The following is a 19,968-nucleotide window of genomic DNA, read 5'->3' as shown; positions in this document are numbered from 1 at the left end:
CATCGACGTCGTCAGCGTCCGGACCATCTTCCTTGGCTGCCGCTCCATCGACTGCATCGAGGCATCGGACCTCTGCATCGGCGCTGAGGCATCGGGCGACTGCATCGATGTCGGTGGTACGAGACTTCGTCTGCTGATGTCGTCGGACGGAGGTGCATCGTCAGGAGTGCAGGTGAGGGCTGTCCATTCCCCTGCTGGTGACGGTGAGCCTTCGGGTGGGTCTCCTCCTACCCTGAGGGCTCCTGCGGTACAGCCCCCCCGGGATCGACCCTCTTCGGTCTCCACCCCGAGGAAGCGACGGATGGATTCTACGTCCTCCTCGTCGGTGCCGGGGAGCTCCAGTGACATGCTTCGGAAGAAGTCGAAGAAGCATCGACACCGGTCCTCCTCCCCGTGTCGGCACCGAGAGCTCTGGGTCGCCGAGGGATTCGGCACCCAGCAGGCATCGGCACCGAGAGGACCGCTCACCCTCTGTTCAGGAGGTGTCGATGCGCTCCACTCTGGACAGCCCGGAACAGCCTCCTTGCCCGGAACAGGTTCTGACATCGACGCCTGCATCGACCTCTCAGCCTTTTTCTGCAGCCACTCTGAACGAGAGCCTCCGGGCCGTTCTCCCAGAGATTCTGGGAGAGCTGTTGCGCCCTACCCCTCCGGTACCGGCGGTGCTTGCGCCTCCGGTACCGTCGAGCGTGGCGCCGGCTGGTCCATCGCCCAGGTTGAGGTCCCCGACGGTACCGCGTGCGGTGCCGACCGCGGCCACCTCCCAGGAAGGCTCCCCGACTACGTCGGCGGAGGGAGCTTCGCCGATGCGGGCGAGGGAGTCTACCTCTCGCCGCCCCCATCGTGGACGTGGCTCCACGGAGTCGAGCCGGGCGAGGTTGCAGACACAGGTCCGTGAACTTGTGTCTGACACCGAGGGTGAGGCCTCGTGGGAGGACGAAGAAGACCCCAGATATTTCTCGGACGAGGAGTCTGAGGGTCTTCCTTCTGATCCCACTCCCTCTCCTGAAAGGCAGCTTTCTCCTCCTGAGAGTCTGTCTTTCGCTTCCTTTGTCCGGGAGATGTCTACGGCCATCCCCTTCCCGGTGGTTGTGGAGGACGAGCCCAGGGCTGAAATGTTTGAGCTCCTGGACTATCCTTCTCCACCTAAGGAAGCGTCCACTGTTCCCTTGCACCATGTCCTGAAAAGACATTGCTTGCGAACTGGACCAAGCCATTAAGTAATCCCCACATTCCCAAGAAGATCGAGTCCCAGTACCGGATCCATGGGGACCCAGAGCTGATGCGCACCCAGTTGCCTCATGACTCTGGAGTTGTGGATTTGGCCCTAAAGAAAGCTAAGAGTTCTAGGGAGCATGCTTCGGCGCCCCCGGGCAAAGACCCTAGAACCTTAGACTCCTTTGGGAGGAAGGCCTACCATTCTTCTATGCTCGTGGCCAAGATCCAGTCTTACCAGCTCTACACGAGCATACACATGCGGAACAATGTGCGGCAGTTGGCGGGCTTGGTTGATGCTCTTCCCCCTGAGCAAGCCAAGCCTTTTCAGGAGGTGGTCAGGCAGCTGAAGGCGTGCAGAAAATTCCTGGCCAGAGGAGTTTGACACTTTTGATGTTGCGTCCAGGGCCGCTGCTCAAGGTGTGGTGATGCGCAGGCTCTCATGGCTGCGTGCCACCGACCTGGAGAATAGAATCCAGCAGCGGATTGCGGACTCGCCTTGCCGTGCGGACAACATTTTTGGGGAAAAAGTCGAGCAGGTGGTAGAGTCTCTCCACCAGCGGGACACCGCATTCGACAAGTTCTCCCGCCGGCAGCCTTCAGCATCTACCTCTACAGGTAGAAGATTTTTCGGGGGAAGGAAGACTGGTCCCTATGCTTCTGGTAAGCGTAGGTACAATCCTCCTTCCCGACAGCCTGCGGCCCAGGCTAAGCCCCAGCGCGCTCGCTCTCGTCAGCAGCGTGCGCCTCAGCAAGGCCCCGCGGCTCCCAGCAAAAGCAAGGGGCGAGCTTTTGACTGGCTCCAGCAGAGCATAGCCGACATCCCAGTGTCAGTGCCGGGCGACCTGCCGGTCGGAGGGAGGTTGATAGCTTTTCACCAAAGGTGGCCTCTCATAACCTCCGATCAGTGGGTTCTGCAAATAGTCCGGCAGGGATACACCCTCAATTTGGCCTCAAAACCTCCAAATTGTCCACCAGGAGCTCAGTCTTACAGCTTCCAGCACAAGCAGGTACTTGCAGAGGAACTCTCCGCCCTTCTCAGCGCCAATGCGGTCGAGCCCGTGCCATCCGGGCAGGAAGGGCTGGGATTCCGAGGCAGGAGCCCTGCAGTCCATGCAGATGACTATTCGCCTACTGGAGCTACTGGGGTTTGTGATAAATTATCCAAAGTCCCATCTTCTCCCAATGCAGAGACTCGAATTCATAGGAGCTCTGCTGGATTCTCGGACGGCTCGCGCCTATCTCCCAGAGACGAGGGCCAACAACTTGTTGTCCCTCGTCTCGCGGGTGCGAGCGTCCCAGCAGATCACAGCTCGGCAGATGTTGAGATTGCTGGGCCACATGGCCTCCACAGTTCATGTGACTCCCATGGCCCGCCTTCACATGAGATCTGCTCAATGGACCCTAGCCTCCCAGTGGTATCAGGCCGCTGGGGGTCTAGAGGACGTGATCCACCTGTCCACGAGTTTTCTCAAATCCCTATATTGGTGGACGATTTGCTCCAATTTGACTCTGGGACGTCCCTTCCAAATTCTTCAGCCACAAAAGGTGCTGACCACGGATGCGTCCCTCCTGGATGGGGAGCTCATGTCGATGGGCTTCACACCCAAGGAAGCTGGTCCCTCCAGGAACGCGATCTGCAGATCAATCTTCTGGAGTTACGAGCGATCTGGAACGCTCTGAAGGCTTTCAGAGATCGGCTGTCCCACCAAATTATCCAAATTCAGACAGACAACCAGGTTGCCATGTACTATGTCAACAAGCAGGGGGGCACCGGATCTCGCCCCCCTGTGTCAGGAAGCCGTCAGCATGTGGCTCTGGGCTCGCCGTCACGACATGGTGCTCCAAGCCACATATCTGGCAGGCATAAACAACAGTCTGGCCGACAGGTTGAGCAGGATTATGCAACCTCACGAGTGGTCGCTCAATTCCCGTGTGGTACGACAGATCTTCCAGGTGTGGGGCACCCCCTTGGTAGATCTCTTCGCATCTCGAGTGAACCACAAAGTCCCTCAGTTCTGTTCCAGGCTTCAGGCCCACGGCAGACTGGCATCGGATGCCTTCCTCCTGGACTGGGGGGAGGGTCTGCTGTATGCTTATCCTCCCATACCTCTGGTGGGGAAGACTTTGTTGAAACTCAAGCAAGACCAAGGCACCATGATTCTGATTGCTCCTTTTTGGCCGCGTCAGATCTGGTTCCCTCTTCTTCTGGAGTTGTCCTCCGAAGAACCGTGGAGATTGGAGTGTTTTCCGACCCTCATCACACAGGACGAAGGGGCACTTCTGCATCCCAGCCTCCAGTCGCTGGCTCTTACGGCCTGGATGTTGAGGGCGTAGACTTGCCTCTTTGGGTCTGTCAGAGGGTGTCTCCCGCATCTTGCTTGCTTCCAGGAAAGATTCCACTAAGAGATGTTACTTCTTCCATTGGAGGAGGTTTGCCGTCTGGTGTGACAGCAAGGCCCTAGATCCTCGCTCTTGTCCTACACAGACCCTGCTTGAATACCTTCTGCACTTGTCTGAGTCTGGTCTCAAGACCAACTCTGTAAGGGTTCACCTTAGTGCAATCAGTGCATACCATTACCGTGTGGAAGGTAAGCCGATCTCGGGACAGCCTTTAGTTGTTCGCTTCATGAGAGGTTTGCTTTTGTCAAAGCCCCCTGTCAAGCCTCCTACAGTGTCATGGGATCTCAATGTCGTTCTCACCCAGCTGATGAAACCTCCTTTCGAGCCACTGAATTCCTGCCATCTGAAGTACTGACTTGGAAGGTCATTTTCTTGGTGGCAGTTACTTCAGCTCGTAGAGTCAGTGAGCTTCAGGCCCTGGTAGCCCAGGCTCCTTACACCAAATTTCATCATAACAGAGTAGTCCTCCGCACTCACCCTAAGTTCCTGCCAAAGGTCGTGTCGGAGTTCCATCTGAACCAGTCAATTGTCTTGCCAACATTCTTTCCCCGTCCTCATTCCTGCCCTGCTGAACGTCAGCTGCACACATTGGACTGCAAGAGAGCATTGGCCTTCTACCTGGAGCGGACACAGCCCCACAGCCAGTCCGCCCAATTGTTTGTTTCTTTTGATCCCAATAGGAGGGGAGTGGCTGTAGGGAACGCACCATATCCAATTGGCTAGCAGATTGCATTTCCTTCACTTACGCCCAGGCGGGGCTGGCTCTTGAGGGTCATGTCACGGCTCAAAATGTTAGAGCCATGGCTGCGTCGGTAGCCCACTTGAAGTCAGCCTCCATTGAAGACATTTGCAAAGCTGCGACGTGGTCATCTGTCCACACATTCACATCTCATTACTGCCTGCAGCAGGATACCCAACGCGACAGTCGGTTCGGGCAGTCAGTTCTTCAGAACCTGTTTGGGCTTTAGGATCCAACTCCACCCCCCGAGGGCCCTGTTTGTTCTGTTCCAGGCTGTGAGCCTGGGGGCTAGGGATACCCCATCAGTGAGAACAAGCAGCCTGCTTGTCCTCGGAGAAAGCGAATGCTACATACCTGTAGAAGGTATTCTCCGAGGACAGCAGGCTGATTGTTCTCACAAACCCGCCCGCCTCCCCTTTGGAGTTGTGTCTTCCCTTGAAGTGTATTGTCTTGCTACATACTGGACTGGCCGGCTCGAGCCAGTTTCGGGCGGGAAGACGGCCGCGCATGCGCGGTGCGCATGGGCGCGCGAGGACTAGCAAAGGCCTTTGCTAGTAAACTTTCCGATGGAGGGGGCTGCCGAGGACGTCAACCCATCAGTGAGAACAATCAGCCTGCTGTCCTCGGAGAATACCTTCTACAGGTATGTAGCATTCGCTTTCTATGTAATTGTTTCCAATCGTTGAATGCAAAGTCGTCTTTTTTTTTCTTATTCCAGGCACGTTCCAATCTTCTGACTTGTGTTTTTAATTCTTTAAGTTCTTCACTGAACCATGGTATTGAAATTTTCCTATGTGAGGTTCTGGTTTGAAGTGGTGCTATGTGGTCTAGTATGATTCTGCATCTGTTGTCCCAGTCGTGAAGAAATTGGGTTGAATCTGTTGGTGCTGTCCATTCATTGTTATAGAGTTGCTGCCAAAATGTTGCTGGATCTATTTTGCCTCTCGTGGTATAGATTAGTTGTTCTTGTTTGTGTTGAGAATTTTTTGTTTGCCAATGGAGGGAGAGGTTTGCTTTGTAATGATCAGACCATGGTATGGCTGTCCATTTTATGTCTTTTAATGGTGAAAATTTAATGGTGAAAATTTGTATGTAATGATGTCTAGTGTGTGTCCTTTATTATAGGTGGGTTGTGTGTTTGGCCATTGGAGTTCCCAAAGTTGGAGGAAATCCTTGCATTCAATTACGTTTGTTAGGTTATTATCCTCAAGGTAAAGGTTTATATCTCCTGCAATAAGAAGGTTTTGGGCAGAGAGGCATGTGTTCGATATGAAGTCTGTAAAATGTGTTTGTCAATCTTGCCAGTTGCCTGGTGGTCTATAGAACAAGATAAGGTTTAGGTGGTCTTGTAGGGTTGGGTGATTTACTCTAACTGAAGCCTTAGCCCCCTGTCAGCCAAACTGCTTCCCACTGGGGGGAAAATGCAGCATAAAGGCTGTGAAGCCACTGTCAAGGCCATGCCGCCTGTGTCTCTGTTAGTTCTGCCCCTCAGAAACAGGAAGTCCATATCAGAAGAGGTGGCATCGGCAAAGCCATCAGCTGTGCAGCCTAAACAGCAGCTCTGCACCTTTTATACTACTTTTTTTTTTCCTGGAAGCAGCAGGGCTGGCAGAGGAGTGCAGAAATGCCAAGGTTGACCCATCCTAAAGTGAAATTGAAAGCCAATGATTGAGGATTTTTTGTAATGCATTCTTGGTATAAATTTGGCATAGTTGTGAAGGGACTAAGGGCTGCTGGCTATCATGGCATTCTACATATTTTAAACTCCATTATGTCAAACATTTGCCAACATTAAACCACATACACATCTAAATACAGTTTTAATTGTTTTCACAAAAGGAGTCTAGGGCTCATGTTTGAAAGAGAAAAATGTCCAAAAAATGTCATAAAGCAGCATTTGGATGAATTTCTTAAAACATCCAAATTGGTATTTTCGAGCAGATGTTGAAGACATTTGTCTATGCAGTTCGTCTGCAGTGCGTCCAAATCACAAGGGGGCATGTCGGGAAGGGCTTAGGGCGTTCCTAATACTTGGCCATAACAGAGCAAAACTAAATCGTCTACGCCTTGTTTGTGCTTTTCGTGCCACGCCTCCAGAGTCTCTAATCACGGCTGGGCACTACTCACACAAATACAATCCCCTCGACCAATATCTTAAAAGAACCAGACAACTGGTAGCACTATTTTAGACTGTAACCAAGACAAAAAGAGACCAAGGAAGCGCTTCCTGGGGTTAACACAGGTTTATTTAATTATCCAGAGATTAGGATAAAAAAATAAGAAAATATTCAAGTATAGTCTAGAATATGACAGAAATGAGAACATATATAGAAATGGCAATGGAAAGTGGGAGCAGGACATTCTTTCAGACTCCCTGGCTTGGGAGCCAAAAGAGATGTACACTGCCCCACCTCCTATCTGGCAGAGAAATATTATATAGGGTTTCTTTTCCCTTACAAGACAAAAGGGAGCACAAGGGGGAGGGGTTGTCACACCCCCTTAGTTAGCACCTTACAGTCAGTCAGGATCTCTAGTATCAATAAAATACACAGCATCTGTTTATATTTCCTTTTGAAGATGCATTTGGTCTGTTGTCCAAATGTTTTGGACATACATTTCTCAAACCTTTAATTAGTATTTCCCCTATTCTAAAAGAGGAGACAAAAGTTTACTGCTTCCAGTTGCTATAGAGGTGTTAGGTTTCTCTTGTCAATAGAACTATTGCTTTTGACTCCAGGGACCAGGGAGATAGTGTTTGAATTGTTCTAGGCAGAGAAGGAAATAAGGTGTTACCTGATTCATGGTTGTAAAAGGGTAATTCTGTCCTGAATAGTAGCCTTACTTCCAAGGGCATGGGAAAGAATTCTGTCTCCTGGCCATATTCAAAAGGAGAGATTCTTCCCCTTCTGCAATAATATTTTCTTATCCAGTCCTTACTACAGGATTTCTATCTCTCTCTCCTCTGTCAGCCCTGCCCCCTACACCTGGAACTTCCTTTGATCTGCATCCTAAAAGTCTCTCAAAGGCTAATACACACATTCATGTGAACAGCAATGGACAACAATGGCAGGAGCTCATTGTCTTTCACTTGCTTGGTCAGAGGAAGGTGGGGGAAAGAGGTGGGGGGTACTTGCTCCACCTGACCTGCTTAATATCATTGTAATTTCAGAAAAAAGAGAAATTTCCACTTCTCATCGTCTGTACATTAATTCTTAGATATTAGATACTTAGCAGCACTGAAACTGCTTGGTTCAGGCCTTCATAAGTACAATGTACACCTCCACCAACAGGCTACAACTTCCAACATTTGGTCTAGACCTGTTTTTTAGAACGAATAAGGCACAAAAGGTGTCCTAAATGACCAGATGACCACTGGGAATCAGAGATGACCCCCCCTTACTCTCCCAGTAGTCACCCCCTCCCACACCCCAAAGATGTAAAAGAAGCAGTGTACATACCAGCTTCTATGACAACCTCAGATGTTATAGCCAATCCTATTAGAGCAACATGCAGATCCCTGGAGTAGCCTAGTGGTCAGTGCAGTGCATTATGGAGAAGGGGACCCAGGCCCATAATCCACTCTTGTTGTGGAAAGTGTGAGCCCTCCAAAAGCCTACTTGTACCCACATATGTGTGACTCCTTCACATATATGGTCTATTGTAGTGGTGTACAGTTGGATACAGTCAGTGCATTTTTTCTAGCAAAAAAGGTGCCAGTACTCCAATGCTAGGCCACCCTTCAGGGGTGGGGTGATCACTGAGGGACCCACCCCACAATAGCCAGGCCCTCTACAACCAGTCCCAGAATCTACGACAAGGCAGAATTGGTGTGTAGCGCCTAAGCTCTTCCATTAAAACTTGGGATTCGTGGGTCAATTTTAGCAGACAGTGTTTCCACCGGTACTCAGTACCCCCTCAAAAAAAGCCATGGATACAGTAGATTTTTGGAGGGCTCACCATACAGTATAAGTAGGTAGTGGTGAGATGGGTATCTGGGAGCATTTATATGAAATCCACAGCAGTGCCCCCTAGGGTGCCCCACTGCTCTCCTGGGATGTCTGGGTGGCGAGCCTACTAAGAATTTATTTGTTACATTTTCCCACCTATTTGCAGGCTCAATGTGGCTTACATAGTTCCGGAGTGGTATTTACTATTTCCGGTGTGAACAAATACATTGTGCTGTTGTGGTAAAATGATGTTTATATGGCAAAGCCACATAAAGTCATAATATGGAAGGGTAGTATTGTGATCATACGTGCTTTGGTTTTCTTGTGTAGCCGAGGTCAGTCTTTTAAGTTGGATCGGGATGGTATGCCTTTTTGAACAGGGTGGTTTTTAGAATGTTCCAGAAGTTTAGGTGGTCATAGGTTGTTTTCACTGCTTTTGGTAGTGCGTTCCACAGTTGTGTGCTTATGGAGGAAAAGCTGGATGCGTGAGTAGATTTGTATTTAAGGCCTTTACAGCTTGGGTAGTTTAGGTAGAGATGTGATCTTCTTGAATTGGAGGCGTTTTTGATTGGTAGGTCAATTAAGTCTATCATGCATCCTGGCGCTTCACCATAGAGAATTTTATGAACCATGGTACAAATTTTAAAGGCATTGCGTTCTTTGATTGGGAGCCAGTGTAATTTTTCTCTGAGGGGTTTTGCACTTTCGAATTGCCTTTTTCCAAATATGAGTCTAGCTGCCGTGTTTTGAGTGGTTTGGAGTTTCTTTAAGGGTTGTTCTTTACATCCTGCATAGATTCCATTGCAGTAGTCTAGTTGACTTATTACCATTGATTGTATCAGGTTGCGAAAGGTATCATCCCTCAGGAAGTATTGTTTCACACGTTTGAGCTTCCACATTGAGAAGAACGTTTTCTTTCTGGTGGATTTTACTTGGCTCCACCTACATTGCAATGACATGATTTTGTTTATTTTTTACTTGGATGGGGTTTTTTTTTATAGACCAAAAAGATAAATGCACAGAAACAAAAACATCTTGCATATGACTACTTTTGAAAAAAAAAAAAGATTTGTATTTCAAAAATGACTGTATTTCCTATTCAGATTTGGGACATTTAGTGCAAAACATCCAAAGTCTGACTTAGATGTTATATCGAAAATGCCTCTCAGTGTCTATTCAGATTTGGGACATTTAGTGCAAAACATCCAAAGTCTGACTTAGATGTTATATCGAAAATGCCTCTCAGTGTCTCATAATTTAAACTGATCAAGCACAAATCTGCTACGGTTGACCACCTCAGCACACATCAGATCCAGCAAAATGTTCTAAACCCCATGTGATGATATGCAAACTAAAATTATATTAATGTTTTAATGTCATCTCAATAACACCAACACACAACCCTGCACTGTAAAACACTATGCATAAACTTATGCAAAGACACACTCAAAACTTTACTGTACTATATCAGCACTCCCAGACTCCCGTGAAATGGCAGCACTTATTCTTGCATGGGGGAATTCTGCAAAACAGCAGATGAATCCATTAACTGATGGGTTGTGTCCGCCTACCAGCAGATAGAGATAGAGAACACTGAAAAACCACAGTGACCCTTGGACTGCTTGCCCCTGCTGCCTTCAGTATTTCTCTATCTCCCAGCAGGTGTGGACGTCGCTTCATCAGCTCCTGGATTTCTGCCTGGGGTGGCTCCTGTGCTTTGCCAGTAGAGCGGGGGTGTTGTGGCTGGTGGTGCCCACTTTAAAGGCATATAGGTTCGCCCTATCCCTGCCTTACCCATTACCCCTCCTCCCGGAGTCCCTCTGTTGCTGCCTGCCTCCAACTTTCCTCATACCGTTAACAAAAAAAAAGGGGCGCGCTTGTACAGTGTTGCTATTTCTGAGGCTTTCTCCAGAGATTCTGGTTCAGTGCAGCCTGACCTGAGCTCGTTGACTCGGTCTTCTGAGGTGAGAGTGGTGCCCGGCTCCTCCGGGGAGGTTCCTGCGAACAGCATTCTGTGCGGGGTAAGTTTTGGCGCGAAGCCGCCATTTTATTTCTATATTTCCGTCCAGTCGGGCGATGGCTGCTGAAGGAGTTAAGCGCTGCTACCGCTGTGGTAAACGCAGGTCAGCAGCGGGGCTTTGCAGTACGTGCTCCTTAGATGCACGTGCTAGTACGAGCATGGCGAGCGGTGATTCTTCCCGCTCGATGGAGCTGGCAGCCATTTTGGAAGCGCCGTGTGACTCGACCCTTGTGGTTGTGGAGGTGTCTGAGTGCAGGGGGATGCCTCGTTTCAAGGCTGCTAGAGGAGCTCCAGCCTCCGCTTCTCCTAATTCGGGGGCGGAGGGCCAGGGTGAGTTTTTCTCTCCGGAGTTTGTGCTACTGATGCATAAGGCCTTCATGTTAAAAAGAGCTCTGCCGCAGGTGTCTGACACTGCGTTGCATTCTGGATTCCCTCTAGGTTTTGATGGCCCAGGGATGGCTGCAGATGTTAATTGTTCCCCCAAGCGTTGGAAGGACGCTAGACGTAGACTGGTAAGTTCCCCATCTGAGAGTGGCGCATATCTCCCCACCCCCCATGGTCAGGCTGTGGGGAGTCTGAGGGATCTGGCAGGCCCTCATGGACAGATGATCCAGATGAGGGTTCCTGTTTGCCACTGGACTTGGATGATCCCAATGCGGTTCGGATTTTCCACCGCAACGAGCTGCCAGCTCTCATTGCTGACGTCTTGCAGGCCCTCTCGATTGATGATCCTGTCGAGGACGATGCCTCCTCTGTTAATCCTAGGATGGCAAGTACTAAGAAGCCTGCTCGGGCTTTTCCTGTGCATGACTCCATCCAGGAGCTTATTTCAGCTCAATGGTCTGACCCCAATGGGCCTTCGAAAGTGGCCAGGACTTTGGGTCAGCTTTTTCCCTCTGAGTGAGGATCACTTGGCCCTTTTTGGGATGCCTAAAGTGGATGCGTTGGTCACGGCTGCGACTAAAAAGATCATTCTCCCAGTAGAGGGGAGGGGTTGCTTTGAAAGACATGCAGGACCGGTAGCTAGAATCTGCGCTGAAGCGGTCCTTTGAAATATCGGACCTTGCCTTAAGGGCGACTATTTGCAGTTCCTATGCAGCCCAGGCCTGTTTTTCCTGGTTACAACAGGCGGTGGATCAGCCCACGGATGGTGCGGCGTCCCTCTCTGAGGTTGCCCCACGGATAGAGTCTGCCCTGTCATTTTTGGCTGATGCCCTTTATGATCTGGTCAGAGCTTCGGCTAAGCAGATGTCTGTGGCAGTTTCTGCCCACCGCCTTCTTTGGCTGCAGCATTGGGCGGCTGACACGGCCTCTAAGCAAAGGCTGGTGAGGTTACCCTTTCGGGGCCTTCTGTTATTTGGAGAGGAATTGGAGAAGATTGTTACAGGGGACTCTAAGTCCCAACGGTTACCTGAGGATAGGCCGAGGCCTTCTTCCAAGGTTCTGTGTTTCCCTCCTCTACCAGACCTCGCTTCCATGAAGCTCGCAGGTATTGCCCGGGGCGCTCTGCTGGGTTTTCTCAACGTGCCCGTTTTCATCAGAGGAACTCCTTTCGCTCGGACAAACATTCTGCAGGGGCCAGTTCAAGGCCAGGAGTTCAGGTGCGTCCTCTACAGTGATGGGGCGCCAGTCCACTCCTCGATTCCTGCAGTAGGAGGACATCTTTCTCGAGGAGTGGACCAAGACTACTTCGGATCAGTGGGTCCTGGACCTGATCAGAGAAGGTTACCGATTGGAATTCGATGCCCTGGTGAGAGACTTTTTTTTTTTTATTTTTTTTTTTTAGAGTCCTGATTCAGCACTGCCGTCAAACGGGCGGCGGTAGAGGAGGCCTTGCACCTCGGAGCAGTGATCCCGGTGCCTCCCGCCGAACGCGGCGGCAGTTGCTACTCCATTTATTTTGTGGTGCCTCGAAAAGGCGGGTCTTTCAAGACCGATCCTCGACTTTCGAAGAGTCAACGAGGACCTAAGAGTGCGTCACTTTCATATGGAAACCCTGCACTCCGTCATTGCGGCAGTACAGCCAGGAGAGTTTCTCACGTCTCTGGACCTAAAATAAGCGTATTTGCACATTCCTATTTGGCCTCCGCATCAGCGGTTTCTCCGGTTTGCGGTGTTGGGCTAACATTTCCAGTTTCGGGCCTTGCCTTTCGTCCTCGCCACAGCTCCCCGTACCTTTTACAAGGTAATGGTGGTGGTAGCTGCCTTTCTCAGGTGAGAGGGTATCAGAGTTCACCCTTATCTCGTCGACTGGCTCATCAGAGCGGATTCGGCAGACGAAAGCCGTCTTGCCACAGCCAGAGTGGTTACAGTCCTGCAGACTCTGGGCTGTGTGGTCAATATACCCAAAAGTCACCTGACCCCCTCTCAGTCTCTTGAGTATTTGGGGGTCCGGTTCGACACGGCCTCTGGGTTTTGTCTTTCTCCCCAACCACAGGTGATGCAAGCTTCAGAAACAGGTCCGTCTGCTCCTGTAGATGCCTCACCCTTGAGCTTGGGACATTGTCCAGCTTCTGGGGTCGATGACGGCCACCATGGAGGTGGTTCCCTGGGTGAGAGCTCATATGAGGCCACTGCAGATTGCTGTGCTCCAACAATGGTCGCCGGTCTCCCAGGAATACCAACGCAGACTAACGTGCTCCCTGTGGCCCGCCACAATGTGGATTGGTGGCTCTCCGACAGGATGCTGCGACAGGGAATGCCACTCGCACTTCCTTCTTGGTGCCTGTTGATAACGGATGCCAGCCTTTCAGGCTGGGGAGCTCTTTGCCAGGGAAGCTATGCTCAGGGTCAGTGGACACCCGTGGGAGCGGGGTGGTCCATCAATCACTTGGAACTGAGAGCGATATTCCAGCTCTTATGGCCTTCCACAAGACTCTGAAGGGGCTTGCTGTCCGAGTTCTGTCAGACATACACGACAGCGGTGGCCTACATCAATCAGGGCGGCACTCAGTGCAGGGCCCTGGCCGTGGAGGCCGCTCAGATTTTCCACTGGGCCAAGCTGCACTTGCATCTGCTGTCTGCAGCTCACATACCAGGTCAGAGCAACGTGCAAGCCGATTTTCTCAGCAGGCATCAAATCGACCCAGCGGAATGGGAGCTGGCAGAAGAAGTTTTTCTTCAGATTTGTGCCAAATGGGGGACTCCTGGATTGGATCTAATGGCGTCAAGTACAAACGCCAAAAAGTCCCTCGCTTTTTCAGCAGAAGGAGAGATCCTTGCTCGGCGGGGTTGGATGCACTGGCTCAACCCTGGCCCTCGGGCCTCCTGTATGTGTTCCCTCCTTGGCCCTTGATAGGGCGAGTCCTCCTTCAGATTTGACTGCAACGGGGATTGGTGATTCTCATTGTTCCAGACTGGCCAAGGTGTCCATGGTGTGCAGATCTATGTCGGATGATGGTAGAGGCTCCATTTCCTTTGCCTCTGGTGCCGAACCTGTTGGTTCAAGGTCCGGTGACTATGGAGGGTCCCTGCCAATTTGGTCTTATGGCCTAGCTCTTGAGAGGGCGCAATTGAGAGATAAGGGCTGCTCTAACAAGGTCATCTCTACTCCCTTGCAGGCCTGCAAGCGGTCTACCTCTGCAGCTTATGCTCGGATCTGGCGCAAGTTTGAGGCGTGGTGTGTTTCAAAGGCGATCACACCTACGTGGGCTACAGTCTTGCCGGTACTGGACTTCTTGCAGGATGGTTTACAAAAAGGTCTGGCTTATAATTCCCTGCAGGTTCAAGTGGCAGCATTGGCATGCTTTCAAGGGAAAGTCTCGGGCTTATCCCTTGCTGCTCATCCAGACGTTGCCCGATTTCTCAGAGGGGCGCTTCGGCTCCGTCCTCCCTTGCGGTTGCCTTGTCCGGCATGGAACCTGGGGCTGGTGTTGAAGGCTCTCCAGCATTTGCCTTTCGAGCCGCTTAAGCGAGCTTCGTAGAAGGATGTGACTCAAGACAGCCTTTTTTGTGGCCATGACATCGGCTAGACACGTATCTGAGCTTCAGGCACTGTCCTGTTGAGACCCTTTTCTACAATTCTCGGAGTCCGGAGTAACGGTACGTACAGTGCTTTCCTTCCTGCCTACGTGGTTTCAGCGTTTCACCTGAACCAGCCCATTTTTTTTCCTTCCTTTTCTAGGGAAGACTTTCCGGATTCCTTTGGGCAATTGCATCTTTTGGATGTCTGCAGGGCTCTGTTGGAGCATCTATAGATGTCAAATGACTTCAGGACTTCTGATCACCTTTTTATATTGTTGACAGGTCCTCGACGCGGGTGTCCGACGTCTAAGGTCACTATGGCCCATTGGCTCAGGGAAGTCATTTTTTCTGCGTATCTGCTTTCAGGACGGTCTCCGCGTGAAGCATTTGATGCGCATTCCATGAGAGTGAGTTCCTCCTCGTGGGCTGAAACGGGTGCACTTTCTCTTCAAGAGATCTGTTGTGCGGCTACTTGGGCTTCTCAGCTCTCCTTTGTCCGGCATTACAGGCTGGATGTTGCAGCGAAGCAGGACGTGCATTTTGGAGCGCAAGTGCTTGCTCACGGAGTGGCCTGTTCCCACCCTACGTAGGGAGTGCTTTTGTACATCCCATCAGTTAATGGATTCATCTGCTGCTGATGACAAGGAAGAGAAAATTAGGTTCTTACCTTGCTAATTTTCTTTCTTTTAGTCACAGCAGATGAATCCATGATCCCTCCCTGTCTGACTTTGTTTTTTTGTTTAGATCTTTCATGCAGATATTGTATCTCATCAGGAGAAGTTGAAAACCAGTTTTCAGAATTTCTACAGGCTGTTCTATTACAGGAGGTTGAGAGAGTCCCTCCTTTGTGTGGTTATTGCTCCGGTTTTGTGGCGTTTGTTCGCTGTGAGGAAAGTTTGTTATTCTACCTTTGATTCATTTTCTGTGGAAATTTCAAATTCTGAAGGCAGAAGGGGCTAGCCGTCCAAGGGTCACTGTGATTTTTCAGTGTTCTCTATCTCCACCTGCTGGTAGGCAGATACAACCCATCAGTTAATGGATTCATCTGCTGTGACTAAAGGAAAGAAAATTAGCAAGGTAAGAACCTAATTTTCCCTTCTGCACACTTTATTTGTAATTTTCTTGTGCAGAATTCACCCATTATAAGGGCTTGTTCCCCCTACCACCACCACCACAACAGCAGTTTCCTTCCTCAGGTTCCATCTTCTCCATTTCTCTCTTGTATCCCTTTCCCTATTAAGGTCAGTCCCCGGCTTTCGCTTCCCCTTCTCCTTCTCCAGGGTGAATACTTTGTTTTTCTCCCCCTCCACCCTTTCTGTTATCTGCTCTCTGCCTTCTAGAGTTCTCTCTTTCCCTCTCTCAAAATGTAGAAAAGTATTCTCATTTGTCGGTTTCTTATAGACAGTTGTGACAAATCTATATGTTGTCTTAGTAATTAAAATGTCTAGATATGGAATTTGATGATTACTATAATAGGTCTTGAAATGTAAATGTTTGTCTTGTAGATTCAGCCAATTGTCAGATTCCAATAATTTGCTCTCTTCGCCTGTCCAAAGTAGAAATACGTCATCAGTGTGCCTTTTATAGAAGACTATCTCTGTTTTATAAGGATGGTCTGTCAAATTTTTCTTCAAAATGTGCCACATATAAGTTGGCTAGTTCTGGGGCCATGGTTCTGCCCAAAGCTGTGCCCATTATTTGTTGAAAGAATGTTCCTTGGAACAAAAAGTAGTTCCGGGTTAAGGCCAGAGTTGCAAAGGTAATTATCAGAAAATTTGAAATGGAACTTATATTGTCCTTCAAGAGTATTTTCAATGATTATGAGTGATTCTAACTGTGGTACATTAGTATATAAGGCATCTATATCGAGGAGTTACCAAAATGTTATCGTTGAGGTCTCCATCAAAGTCTTCTAAAAGTGTAATTATATGAAAAGAGTCTATAACATAAGATGGCATTTCAAGTACATGTGGCTTCAAGAAAAAAATCAACAAATTGTGACAGTGGTTCTAGTAGGGAACCATTCCCTGATACTATTGGACGACCCAGTGGATCAATGAGGGATTTATGAATTTTAGGCAAAACATAAAATGAGGGCTGTGTTCTTCTTTGTGTGCATCTATTTCCCAAAGCTGACACATTCCAGTTAATCCATTCAAAATAAAATACTTTTTTCTACCTTTGTTCTCTGAACATTTTATTTTTCTATTCGCTTTGATCCCAGTATCTGTTTTCTGCTGTTCTCTGTTTTTTTCCTGTCCTTGCAGGGTCTCCTATCCATTCGACATTTCTTCTTTCTCCGTGTTCACCATCTATTTTTCCTCTGCGTCCGTATCCATCCTGTCCAGCATCTCCCCTCTGTGCCCCATCCCTAACCTCCCGTGTTCAGCATCTGCCCTCTCAGGATCTCCATCTCCCCCTTTTCCAGCATTTGCCCCACCCCTGTGCCCCCATCATCTACCCCTTTTCCAGCATTGCTCTACCCTCGTGCCTCATCTCTCCCTTTTCCAGTGTAGCGTGCCCTCCCATCTCCCCCATTTCCAGCATGGTGGCCCCAATGCCCCCATCTCCCCCTTTCCAGCATTTCCCTGTGCCTCCATCTCCCCTTTTCCAGCATTGCACCCCCCCCCCCCCCCATGCCACCCATCTCTTTTTCCAGCATTGTACCCCTTAGTTCCCCTATCTCCCCCTTTTCTAACATTACTCCCTCCCTGTGTCCCTTCACCCCCCTTTTTCTAGCATTGCCCTTCTGCATCACTGTCCCTATGATCCATCTTTACCAGCATCTCTTCTCTATGTCCTTTCTCTCCCTGTATTTAGCTATTCTCCTCTGTGTTTCCTTCTTCCATCCTCTCCCAGTCACCCCAGGACCAATATCTCTCCCTTTCTCTCCCCTCTCCCTTTCCCCTCCTCCTCCAGTCCAGTTTCTCCTCCCACCCCTTGCTCCACTAACTCCATGGGTCTTGCATTCTGTACCTCTCTTTTTTTATATAGTTTCCAAAACAAACCGAAATACAACAGCAACAAGTACAATATTTGCTGAGATGTTCATGAACCAAACGTGTAACATACCGTGTTTCTTCAGTATGTGGCAAATACAAAATCAGAATATAAGTCGCCAAAACAAAATTCCCTCCTATTTCCCCTCCCCCCCCCCCCCCCCCCCCACCCCAGAACACCCCCTGTACCTCTCTTTAATTAGGGGCAGTGATCAGAATAAGCTACTTTCTGCTGGCATCAGAGCTTTCTCTCTACAGGGTCCCCACCTATGCTGAAACAGGAAGTTGGCAAGGCCTTGTAAAGAGAAAATTGAGATGTGGCAGGAGGCAGCCTATTGTAATTGCTGCCAGCAGTGAAAGAGAGAAATAGAATACTGCGGGAGGGTAGAGGAAGAGAGAGGGAGAAATTCAGGATACGTGCGGCGGAGTGGAAGAGGAGGAGAATAGACAGAGATAACACAAGTGGGGCTAAATTTACTAATGGGCAGATGGCAGCTGCCCCTTTTGTCCTCTGGTAAAAGTGGCCCTGCCTCGCTCTATGACAACTTCTTCCATCAGTCAGCAATGCTTCTGCTGGCCATACTGACTGCTTAGACTGCACAGACAAGTTACAGCATCCTGTGAGCCTATGACACCCCTCCCCCAGGTTTTATGATGCTGTAGTTGTGACCCAAACAAGGATTATGTTACCCCCATCTGATGTCACTACCCACAGTTAGTCATTAGGACACTGGTTCCCATTCTGTGCCTATGAGAAAACGCATTTTTAAAAATTATTTCCTAAATGTTTTATCTTTGGATTTTTCCCTCTAATTTATCTACCCTTCTCTTTTTTTTTTACTCAACAGAGAAGTGCAGCATGGAACAAAAAGTACAAAAGTGAGGAAGATGCCTTTGCTTATTATCGTCAAACACATACTGCCAATGAGCGTCGGCGCCGCAATGAAATGAGAGACCTCTTTGAAAAGTTAAAGGCAGCTCTTGGACTCCATAATCTACCAAAAGTCTCCAAGTGCTATATCCTGAAACAGGTTTGTACCCAGTGCCAGATTAGAACATGTTCTCCTTCCTTTTTGTTAACAGTATAACAACTCCATCTCCCAAATTTGTGTTTGAGAACAAATTAACTAATTATCCCAATATCTATGATTACTTAAATGACTATTGTCCTAGAAATGTTTGAAGATTATAAAATCTTTGGTTTTTAATTAATCAGATGAAGTTGTCTGTTAGATGTGCATGGAAACAGAATGAGTATCTTATCTGTTGACCAGCAGCACAAATGGGTATGTTTGAGAAGTTCGAAGAGAAGCACTCTTCTTGTTCACTAGTCATGCTATGAGTTCCCCAATGTTTATCTGCCACTTAATAGTCTTAGTTTTCTTGTACAGTCAGTGAGGATTAGATTGATACTGTCAAATTTATTTGATCTGATATGTCTGTGTGTGCATGATCATAGAAAGCTACTAGTACTATTTATCATTTCTGTCATAGAAAGCTACTAGTACTATTTATCATTTCTGTAGCACTACTAGATGTACGCAGCGCTGTACACCAAAACATGTCAGAGACAGTCCCTGCTCAACAGAGCTTACAATCTAATCAAGCTAAACGGGTCAAGTTAGGGATAAGGGAATTATTTAAGGTAGGAATGATAAAACAGACATGGGTGCTGAATAGGAGTTAAAAGCAGCCTCAAAAAGGTGGGCTTTTAGCCTAGATTTGAAGATGGCCAGAGCTGGAGCTTGACATACTGACTCAGGAAGTCTATTCCAGGCATATGGTGTAGCAAAATAAAAGGAACAGAGTCTGGAGTTGCAAGTGGAGGAGAAGGGTACAGATTTACCTGATGAACGGAGTTTCTGGGGAGGAGTGTAGGGAGAGATAAGAGTGGAGAGGTACTGAGGAGCTGCAAAGTGATTATACTTTTAAGTCAATAAGAGAAGTTTGAACTGTATGTGGAAACGGATAGGGAGCCAATGAAGTGACTTGAGGAGAGAGCTAATATGAGTGTAATGACACTGGGGGAATATAAGTCGTGCAGCAGAATTTTGAACAGAAGGAGAGAGAGATGGCTTAGTGGGAGTCCTGTGAGAAGCAAGTTGCAGTAGACTAAGCATGAGGTGATAAGGGTTTTGGTAGTGTGCTCAGAAAGGAAGGGACACATTTTGGTGATCGAGAGACAGAAATGACACGTTTTAGCAGTCTGTTGGATATGTGCAGAGAAAGAGAGAGAGGAGTCAAAGATGACCCCAAGGTTACAAGCTGATGAGACAGGAAGAATGAGAGTGTTATCCATAGAGAGCGAGAGAACGGGGGAAGAGGAGAGAAGAATATCAAAAAGAAGCAGAATGACAGTTAGCTGATAGGGTAGCCTATAGAATATTGGATGAGGATCCGATGAGTAGTTTACAGGAAAAGATTAAAGAGTTGGTGGTTCCGGCTACTGAAGATCATAGTTTAACTGTGAAAGAAAGTCGTTTCTTGATGGAAGAAAATCCCCAAACGCCCAAAATTTATTTTCTACCAAAGATCCACAAGGAACAGAGTCACCGACCGGGACGTCCGATAGTAAGCACAAAACCTTCAGTATTGGAGCCGCTATCTAAATTTCTTGATGTTTTTTTTACGGAAATCGGTTAGTGAGATGACATCATACATCAAGGATTCTTCACATTTTTT

The 19,968-nt window shown here is 48.6% G+C and overlaps 1 protein-coding gene across 1 annotated transcript in view; it reads left to right on the top strand.

Moving 5' to 3' along the window:
- The window catches only part of MGA (MAX dimerization protein MGA), an 801,076-nt gene that overhangs the window by 703,645 nt on the left and 77,463 nt on the right, over positions 1–19,968 (top strand). Inside the window, 1 exon segment of the mRNA XM_030215215.1 lies at positions 18,135–18,317. Within this exon segment, the coding sequence (XP_030071075.1) occupies positions 18,135–18,317 (183 nt within the window).

This window comes from Microcaecilia unicolor, chromosome 9 (assembly GCF_901765095.1).
Source record: "Microcaecilia unicolor chromosome 9, aMicUni1.1, whole genome shotgun sequence".
In the NCBI taxonomy this organism is placed as follows: Eukaryota; Metazoa; Chordata; class Amphibia; order Gymnophiona; family Siphonopidae; genus Microcaecilia; species Microcaecilia unicolor.
Note: the sequence above shows the minus strand (reverse complement) of the source record. Positions and strands in the feature narration are given on the sequence as shown.